We start from the raw sequence: 10,977 nt of genomic DNA on the forward strand, positions 1-10,977 counted from the left end.
GTTCAGTCAGCTGAGGCTCTGAGCCACATCTAGTAGTATAGGGAAAAAAGATTGCAAGTGCAGAGTTGAGTTCAAAAAGCCCCCAAGCTGAGTTTGAAAGTGTTGGCTGCATATTGTTACGGACAAGGCTTTTAAGTACCATACCAGTATACCACCAATTCAGGCACCAGATCAAATCCCGCTGGTAATTGCCAAGGGCCGAAGTTAAATACTGTTAATCAAGCAATACCCGAGGATAAATTGTCCCAGGCTCCCACCCTTTCATTTGTCCATTTGAAAATGTCAATCATGTTGATATCGATCACTTAATACATGATGCCCTACCTTGCAACTGCCATGATAATTTACCATTCATTGTAAATTTTCTTCAAATTCTTTTCGACCTCGAAAACCATCATACTAACATGGAAAACTTATGGGAATTGCAAGGAGAAAACATACGTTACAGCTTACAGATGCAAACGTCGTCAACCCAAATTCTAGGCACACATTCCTGTACAATGATGATATCTGGTAAATATTGAAAGATGGTGGTAGACTTCCCTCCTACGTCATTTACAGGGAAACAGATAACAAGAGGAAAAAAAATGGAAAAAAGAAAAAGAAAAAGAAAAAGAAAAAAAGGAAAAGAAAAGAGTCTTAAAGCCACAATCATGCAAGGTAGTTGTATATCTGGGGATTATTCTTGTCTCTCTCTAGGTACTCCCTGTCAATGAGACTTTCAATCCTTTTTTTCAAATCAACTGGCTTTATTGGGAATTTCAGCTGTTTCAACCACACAAAAAACAATTCTCAGTCTCTTCCCCGTCCAACCCGATTGTGAAATTCAGATTAAGAAAAAAAAACGAATAAAAGATGTTAATAATATTGATCATTTAGTTACCTGCTGGAAGAGCTCAGTTATCAGGAGTGTGTGGCTTAGCACTTTCCTTGTCTTCATTATACGAACAATAGCTGCATCGACCTGCAGCAAACAAAGTATAAGTACATTTGATGGTTATAACATACTAACAACCATTTACAGAGTGACATCGTTAATCGGTCTAACAAAGAGTGTGTGGGTCTAACAAAGAGTGTGCTTGGAGTTATCAGTAGATTGAATTTTCGGAATGATGATTGCTCACATTCCAAACCTTTAACCATCCAGCTCTAAGGTTCGAGAAGCCATTGCTTAAAAATGTTCTTTGATTATGATACTGTGACTTCCTGTGAATGAGTTCTATGCGATGAAGATATATCTCCAAAAATAATAACCTTGAATATTCCCTTCTGGTTCCACGTAAGAAATATAGACATTTAAGCCGGTGATTTTTTTGTTATGCAAGTTGAAAGGGCTCGACACTGGAAGTCGATGAGATTATGCAAGTCAAAAGATGAAACGCGGAAGAAAAAGAACAACAAATGATCAACCTGATATTGACGATCCTGAAATACTCTTTCAGTAGTGCTTGTGTTCTCTTCTACTGTCTCCTTCATCTGAATTGCATTTACCTGTCCCATCAAGAGTTAGTAATGTCAGTTATGTTTTGGTTCTTCAAGCCTGATAACCTTTGTTCAATATGAAGACAGAAGGCACACCTTGATGCGGTATAGAGGTGCGGAAAACTCTTCATGGAAAACAAAAGAATCACCATCTTCCACATCCCTCCCTTTAGGAAACTGTAAGCACCGCAGATCTCACATTTATCAGTCAAAGAAAATGAATTCCAAGTTATATACTGTGTCAAATGGATCCAACCCACCTTCTGGAGTACGCGAACTTTTCCACAAGCAAGTGACTGCAGAGTTCTTCTCAGCTCCTTATCCTCGATACCCGTTGAATCCTTAATATCTTGGAAACTAAGTTTTTGGGCATCGTTAAACAGCATCAAAACAACAGTCTGGAAGAAATTAACCACACAAGAGACAAAGAAAAAATGGTGAACTAGTGCACAAGATAAAAAGATGATAAGAAAATGGAAACTAACGACTATCGGATTAAAAAAAACTGTACATACCTGAAACAGAGAAACTGACAGCTCCTTTTTACCCTTCGGAAAATTTGCCTTGAGTACACAATGACCTAGTGAGTTCTGCCACATCAAGCGCCTTCCGCTATACTTGCTCAGATAGAACTCTTTGAAAATATCCTGTTTCATCAAGAAATGATGTAATGACTTGAAAAATCATCAAAATAAAAAACCAAAAACATATTTGCGCAAGTGAAAGTAACCTGATAGACATTCAGTTCGTGAGGAAGTCGGACATCCATTGGTGGATATGTTGGCCAGTACCTGCAAACCAGCCATAAAAACACCAAATCAATATCTTCAAGGAGTTCAAGTGTTGCTGATGCATAGAAATAGAACCAGAAAAATGAGCTATAACAACTTTAACCCACCCAGTTGTTAATACGTGGACGCTCAACTCAATACCCGATGGTAGTTTTGTCCTAGCTTGGGACGATTGTTTGAAGGACTCATTTATCTCCTTTGATAATTCAATATCCTGCAAAAGTATTGAAGTAAATCTTAAATAAGAAATGGATCATAAAGGAAGTGACACGAGAGAAAATACGAGATTTTGTAGAAGCATAACATAAGTTCACATATAACATATTTCCGCTGGAATATATCTTTAGTAGTGTATCGCTATGTTGTGGAAGGCGAGCTAGGCACTCTCCTAGGCGCACGGGCTAGCTAATAGAACGCCTTGTGTGAGCCATAATTATTTTTTATTTATTCTGGCCGCCTTAGGCACACCTAGGTGCTAGGCGAGGAGAGGTGAAGGGCTTGGCGCCTCGCCCAGCGCCTCACACAACATAGATGTATCGCGTTGAAAATATCGAAGTCATGTCTAGCATGATGTCACCCTTTCCTCCATGTCTTATCCCAATATACACGCATCCTCTTTTAGCATTTAGTAGGCAAAGGGATTCCATGTCGTGTTAGAACTCCGAACTACAGACAAGACCAGAATAGGAATACAAGGACGCCAGGAAAATGCATCGCCGCAGGACCAGTTCTTAGGACAATCTCAACCTCTAAGAGTGTGTAAGGTAGAGGGCATCTTCAGTCTTTTCTCCTCTATCCATATTCACTCAATATTCCACCAGATCCAAGTTCCCAAAAGATAAGTTCCCAGCCGCACCCGATGTTCTCGTCACATAGAAAAGACGTCTAGTCTTCCTCCATTGAGCAACCATGCACATCTATTTGCACGCAGAAGGATGACATAAACCAAATCTTTTGAAGTGTAACTAAACAACCATAAAACTCATGTAGCCCAACCAAATCCATTATTGCAAGCGAGCCATGTTCAGCAGTGAGGTGAGGTGTGCCAATAGCAAGTACAGCAATATCATGGAAAGATGAGGAGTTCCACAGAGAAAATTGTGTGAAGTACTAGTATGTTGAGCTTGCAGCAGAAGAACCCAACTATTACCACCTTAGGAGACAGGATATACTTACTGAGAATTTAACTAATAAGATGCAACAAGCCGCTTACCTTAAACATTCCTTCAAGTTTATTCGTGAACTGACTCCCACATTCGGTCTTCAGCTGAATAGGAGCCAGAACATGTTAATATGATATCACAAACAACAAATTCACATAAGAAAATGGTTAGCTACGCAAAATTGTATTTCACCTTTGAAATCATGGACTTCTCGGCATCGATGGAGGCACTCTTTCCTAACAATAGCCTCTTAGCAAGATCCTTTTTGTAGAATGCTTCAAACACATCCTTGCCCTAGAAAATCCACGTAAGAAACAAAACCAACCTATGACTCTCCGAAAGTAAACTACGATATACTGAAAACAAATGTTAAATGAAGCAAATAAAGATACAGCAGCGGATTTTTATCATCTAACTGTTCTCGCAAGTAATGCATTTGTCAAATTACTCATATAGACAGTCAACTTACTTGTATAAATCTGAATAGAACCAGAATTTTATCAAGTATTCCTTCTAACTCCTCTTCAGAAGCACCCTTATTACCAGCACGAAGCTTCTCATCCAGAAACTTTGCAATCAACTCAGCGGGACGGTTCTATCAAGAGAGCAAAATATGATTAACTTGGGTCAAAAGACTCACAACAAATACAGACAGCCCTGACATCTGATGATGATACTGTAAGAAATACAAGAACTATGACTCTGCTGTAACTGAGCTTATCTCAAAAGAAGAACATCAACAATTGGTTATAACTACCTTTGTATTTCATGGAAATTGGTTCATAAGTAGTTCCCAAATAAAATAGGTTACATGCCATGATAAATGAAAAACTAATATAGTTGCCAAATCAAAACGTTGTAAAATGCTACTCTCCTGCACTAAATTCATCAACACCAGGAAAATTTCTAAAGAGAATGCCCAATTATAGTTGAATTCAAAATTAAGATAGACTGCAGAAACTTAAGATGGCATAGTATTACATAAGAATTCCGTCTATACCCCAAACCTACTTGATGCGATAGAGATAGAAGGAGTCACACAGACAGGTAGATCCTTTATTAATTGACGGGAAAAGAAAAAGTGAGACAACATGGTTATACTATATTAACTAGTTCATGAAACACTTCTCATCGAGTCTGGTTCCCAGTAGAGTGGCATCTTGGAACAATGTTAAATCCAAAGGTCCGATAATGCCCATAAAACTTGGTGGATCAAAAGTGCAACTAGTATCTAGAGTAAGGAATGTAAAGTTTACTGAAAATAAAGCAGACAAGTTTAAGTTGTAACCATTTCTAACAAAACCATCAAAGACCACAAACTATGCAACAAATACGTCCCACTTTGATTGCCATCACACTGGCACTTTTGTTCGAAATTTGTGCACACTTTTCAGCAGGTACTTTCACAAAGGAATGCTAGCATATCGTGTGTGCTTTAAGGCTATATTATTCTAAGCCAATCTAAAAGGTACGTATTATGATTAGAAGCAAAGCACATAAACACTGAGACAAGACAAGTGTCTAAGTTCCCACGTGCTTAATTTTTCTAGCTCATCATGCGCGGCACTGATTCCAGGAATATGCATCATAGTTATCTAGCACATATATCATATCCACAGTTCAATAGCATTACGCAAATAAGTTGGAAACAGAAACAACTTGCAATGTCAAAATAACACCATATAATTTCTTTTTTTCTTTTCTGACAAAATACATTCAAATCACTTCCAATATAAAAAATCACTTCCAATATAAAATATTTGATAAAAGTATACTGGTGGATTCTTCTTATATTCCAGACAGAGGAAACAAAGACATGTTTCACGAACTATTAAATGACCAGATATATTCGTCAGAGATTTCATGACAGGTGTTAAGATTTACGCTTCATCATAAAATTATATGGCTAATGGCCTTGAACAATTAAGATAAGCATCTATTTACGAGTGGGTTTCACACCAAATATTGCTAATATTTAGTGCAGTTAAGATAAGCATCTATTAACGAGTGGATTTCATACTAAGCATTACATACTACTAGGTGTCAGATAGTCCTGATTCTCAGAGAAGAGAGGTGATTTAGTTTTACTATTTCAGACTTGAATTAATTTTAATTTCACTTAATTTACTTTTTAATTTCTTGACATAAATTATCAGAAAAATACTAAGCATTCCGATATATTCGTAAGCCTAAAGAAAACACGTTTCATCATTGTTCTTTCTAAGCCCTCATTGAAGTTGTTTCTCCAGAAGTTCATTTACCGAAAATGCTTAGATAAGCCTAATGTTAATTAAAAGGTCAAAAAAGAAATAAATGCTATAATAATTAGGTTTTGCTAATTGAGTGAGACTTGATGTAGTTCAGCAAAACATAAAAAATTCAAGAAATTTGAGCTAGAAAAACTGGTATGTAACATGATATGATAGACTTGCTTCGAACAAAAAGAAATGAAGATTGCAACTAGACCAGAAGCGAAAATTATGTGTACAGAAGAAAATCATGCCAACCTGACGAAGATTAATGAGATGTTCAAACGCATCTTTAATTGTGTTAGAAAATGCTTCGTTCTTAGAGAAACTTTCTTCCCATATCATATCGAGAGACGCTTTAAAACTTAGAAGAGAGGAGACCAAATCTTTGTCTTTCTCCTCATCCATGACAAAGTTTTGCCCAGAAACACGGATGTGTGAACTCAAGGCCTGTCTTAGGGATTCAAATGCATTAACCCGTGAAAATAGCGCATACATCCTTCGAAGATCCTCAACGCGATTCCGATCCATAAGCATTGTGAAACCCTATTCAGATCATAAAGCATTGTTTAATAAGCCAGTGACACAAGAACCAGACTAACATAAGAAGACAGTGAGAAGATACTAGAATGCCAATCAAAAATCAGACCTTATCGAGAATTGCAGATATATGATGCTCGAGAAGTTGTCTTTCTGTAGTTGCTATTAGTGGCTTCCTTGTACCAGCATCCAGGTATAGTAAGCATCTTTCATGCTCTTCATGCAACCTTAACTGCAAGAATAATGTACAAGTCATAAAATTGTAAGCAATTGATCTTACAAGATTATAAATTACAGAAATAATATAGTGGTAAGAATTGGATATCATCAGATATAACAGAAAGGGAAATCACAATTTTGCACCTCCACATGCTTAAGATAATCTGGAACGTCCGACTGCTGCATGTATTTTGCACCTTCTGAAGCATAAAATTCAGATGTCCCCACAAGAAATGGTTTCTCAAAGCTCTCTGAGTAGATTCCTAGTGCATTAAACATCTTCAAGAGATGATTAACAAGAGTTCTGTCAATAGCTTCACCTAATCTGCCCAAATACACCAGTGCTGCCGCATGTTAGAAAACTATTTGAAAAAGGGCCTTTCTATGATCCTACCAAGGAAAGAAAGATTATAAGTCATAAGACTTTCTTAATATAAGCCCTAAAACTACTTAATATATTTCGATGATCAAGAGAAGATAAGGAACATTATATAGTGTTTTCAGAAAAGCGGATTTTATCAGAATAAGGAAAGTAAAATTACAATGTCTTAACACATGTTAACAAATCTTGATTATCTAGATTGCAGATCCAAAATATCTAGCTTAGCCACTTGCATAACCACTTGAATTCTTAAATATTTAACAAGTACCTTTCCCTTTCGATCAATCTTAAAAGACCCGTGACTGTTTTATGCCCAACTTCTGGTAACAAAGATAAATGTTTGCAAAATAGCTGCAGCCCCATGTCCCACAATGAACGCACATTTGGTGTTTGTTTGACATATGTTCTGTCCAGATACAAGGCTATGCCACGAATCATTAACATTTGGTCGCAAAGATCTTGCCAACATTTCTCCACAAGAGACAGGAATACCACCAAATCAGGACTCTGGTCAACCAAATTTTGCAGTGCCGTGGAAATGTGTGCTTCACATTCCTTCTCGATTTTTTTATAGAGATTTCCGCCCATCTTGTGCTCACACAGATTGCAAACAGCCTATTCAGTGCAAACAAGACAGTTGCAATTTATAAAAGCCAAATCATACATTATAATTTTGAAAATGAACTCAAAGTCCGAACAAAATGGGAAAATATGATGATAAGACTTACCTGATAAAGCTTTTCTGAGTCACAGGGGTCTGGTTGCTTTAGGAATATAGCACTAATAGCCGACTTCAGTGTTCCCCATGTATTTTCTTCAAAATTTGTTGGCAGCTTTGGTTTTTCTACGTGGCACCAAAAGGAGATGGCAAGTTCACCATTTTAGACATCATTAGTCAATACTTTAAGATGATGGCGTTTATAACTTTTGAACCAAAAAAAATTATATTGGAAAAAATAAGGACGGCCAATTAGATTTTATGATAAGTTCTAAGTCTGCTCATTCACAGCCACAAAGACTAGCAATATATACAGCATTTCAGTCCAAGTAACCAACATAGTCGAAATACATACTGTAAAACAAAATATTTCTTTGATCAATAGCACAGTAATTACCCACTTACAGCAAAGAGATGCTACTAAATAAAAATATTCAACGCCTGAGAGAAGATATGGATTTAGGCAAGAAGGAGGGTCAAAGTCACGTGACCCGCATACTGAGATAACCTAATTGACCTACTTATTAATTTGAATGAAACCTAACTTTTTTTCACAAGGCTATGCATCAAACATAACCAAGTTCGATTAGATAGGATTCAAATACTATTTGAAGTTAACTAACTGATGCCTAAGTACTCCCAATTCAATAGCATAACTAGAACTGCAAGTATCCGTCTGTCACATGTATCTGTACTGTTAGTTTTCAATTTTCGCCTAATAAAGCAAGTATTTGTCTGTAGCAAGTGGTAAGGATATTTATAAATCAAACTGCTTTGACTTTTGGGTGTATAGCTTCTTTAAAAGACACCACTGTACTCGCAAAATAGCAGGTAACTGTGGCAGCATTTACGGTGCAGTAGCTATATTTATATATTTGAAGATTAGTTAGTATGAGGAGCCAAAATCGTAGACAAAAACAGAACCCTCTACGTGATAATGGGGCTACAAAAGATTCAGAACCTACAATTATACCCCCTTGAATCTCTAAACAATTGGCTCCCCTAGAACTCCTGTAAGAGACATTTACTGATTAAAACCCTCATAGACTACTGTACTTATGGTAGACATTTACTGGCATTTCTGCGTGGATCGTTAGCAAACTACTGTACTTATGGTAGGATTAATTAGAGGAGAGAAAGAAACAATTGTAGGAGAAACGCTTTCAATTGAGCAAATAGACCCAAAATTAAGAAAGGATAACCTAAACCCTAAGAAATAGGCCAATTCCTAAGCTAAACCCTAAGAAATTTTGTGTACACATACAGTCTAACTACTAACCTAAACCTATTAATTCCATTTTTCAAATCCAAAAATCATGCAAATCTGTACAATGTCAATCCCAAGAATCAAGCATATAATTTAGGTTTACAATGGCATAATAAAGGTGGTAACTTTAACATAAAAATCAAACCAAAACCTAGACAATAAAACCTAAAAAATTGAAATTAAATACCTTTAACAAGCTTAATAACAAGTTTCTTAGCAGGTTGAGGAGGAGTTGCTTTCTTTCTAGACAAATTTGCAGCTATAGCACGACTACATCCACCACCACCACCACTACTACTACCAGCACCGCCAAGAATATCATGATTCTTAATAATATTATCTTCGAGAATCATTGGATTAGAACCTTCATCATCGTTATCATCATCATTGAAACGTATTCCATTCTTTTCTGCTGTTGACGAATAATTTATAGCTTGAGATTTAGCTTTTTTCATGGCTGCTGAGATTGAATCACTGTTGTTAGAGTAAGGGCGCTTTTGGTGAGACATCAATCAGACCTAATACTACTGCATCATCGGTATCACACAAAATATCTCTCTCTTTTTATTTCCTCTTCTTATTATTTCATTTCCCGTGGTTTTGGTTTTGGTTTTGGGGATGATGAGCCTGGACCTGGAGTAGTATAATGTGATCCTACTGAGCTCTTTAGGGTATACGCCAACAGTGTAATGAACAAAACTAAAAAATTTCTCCTGTAATATCTTTGCTTCGCATCTTGTAGTGAACCCAAGGTTGATATGTTGTGTGGTCTACCTTAGGGATCTTCCGTTGATGTTTATCGGGCTTGTGACGCTGGATTTTCGAGGAAAAATCGACGGTTGTGATGTGAATTGATAAATGGGCTTTGTTTACCACTAGATCCGTAACTTTCTTACCTAAAGCAAGCCTAGGAATTACCGGCTAATCCTAATCAGTGGTCCATCCACCCGACTTGACTTGTTTACTCGCTGGTCCAAAAATATGATTTTGGATGAGAAGTTTTATCCTCGATTCATCCCACGTGCGAATAAACAGATGCCTAGTTTTTATTTTCCAGAATTACCCTTCCTGCAAAGAACATATAAGTATAGACGAAATCAATTCACTTTTGTTCTTTTTTTTTCAGTTCAGATCCGGTTTTTCTCGCTGCTTCTGCTTGTGTTTTTTAATTTTAGAATCTCTGTTTAAGCATTGTGCGGTCGAACTCACAAGTTTTGTTGTCTCAAGCTTGTTGTCGATGTTAGATGCACGAGACTATGTCTTGAGTCTAGTATATTAAAGTCAAGTCTCGGGCTAGGTATAAAGTTTGTAGTTGAGTATCAGACATCACTGAATAACCCTCGAAGACCGAAGATCGACGAAGACATTTGGAGAACTTCATCAACACAAAATATATGTGAAGACTGAACCATTATATTTACTCACTTGCATTACCATTCTATCTTTACGAGACTATGTCGTGTGACTTCTAATAGATTTATATTACAAATAAGAAATTCGAATCAAGCTTGTCTTGTCTTGTTAAATATCTCGAAATATGATTTAAGCAATAGATGTTCATTGGTAATCTTAGTTCGAAACAATTTATCACTACACCAAATTCTTGGATTAGAAACGGTACTTCACTGTTACAAAAGGGGTTATAACGGATACTCCAAGCATCATGTCTTCTGATGAAAAATATGTCAATACGATTGTTAATCCATCAATCACTAAGGAAAAAGAGAGATCTCCATTGTCTCCAACTTTGAAAAGAAAAATAAGGAATGTGAGGAAGCCAAGATTTGTTCCTTCAAACTCTCAGAAGTTTTCTGATGTTCTTGAAGAGTTGAAGCAGACAAAAAAAGAGATTCATCGAATAAAGGCTTGTGTTTTAAGATCACTGGAAATTCAGAAGGCCCTGGTTCGACAACTTCAACCAAGAAGGTTCATTGGTATTGACTCCTTCCTCCATGAACCATATATCCCAATGGATGTTGACGACAAGGAGTTCGGGGATGACAAGAATTTTTTCAAAGATCTTAATGTCTAGGAAACTTCTTAAAAGAATTTTTATTCTTGTTTTTGTTTAAGAGGGATAACTAGGGTTTGGAATAGCCATTATTGTGATTACACATAGCTATGTCCAACGTTTTCATCTTGCAATGTTTTTAGATTTATTTGCTT

The 10,977-nt window shown here is 36.6% G+C and overlaps 1 protein-coding gene across 1 annotated transcript; it reads right to left on the bottom strand.

Annotated features, from left to right (window-relative positions):
• Positions 1-354: 354 nt before the first annotated feature.
• LOC113295464 (cullin-4-like) lies at positions 355-9,489 on the bottom strand. The gene is made up of 17 exons (XM_026543803.1): positions 8,999-9,489; positions 7,555-7,670; positions 7,095-7,441; positions 6,589-6,769; positions 6,335-6,457; positions 5,944-6,231; positions 3,906-4,031; positions 3,629-3,730; positions 3,487-3,540; positions 2,381-2,487; positions 2,213-2,273; positions 1,998-2,129; positions 1,743-1,880; positions 1,579-1,659; positions 1,411-1,491; positions 884-964; positions 355-765 (listed from the first exon to the last, which is right to left on the bottom strand). Exons 1-17 carry the CDS (start codon positions 9,318-9,320, stop codon positions 652-654), a joined length of 2,454 nt encoding a protein of 817 aa, XP_026399588.1. The 5' UTR covers positions 9,321-9,489; the 3' UTR covers positions 355-651.
• Positions 9,490-10,977: the final 1,488 nt, after the last annotated feature.

Source organism: Papaver somniferum, chromosome 1 (genome assembly GCF_003573695.1).
Source record: "Papaver somniferum cultivar HN1 chromosome 1, ASM357369v1, whole genome shotgun sequence".
Taxonomy (NCBI): Eukaryota; Viridiplantae; Streptophyta; class Magnoliopsida; order Ranunculales; family Papaveraceae; genus Papaver; species Papaver somniferum.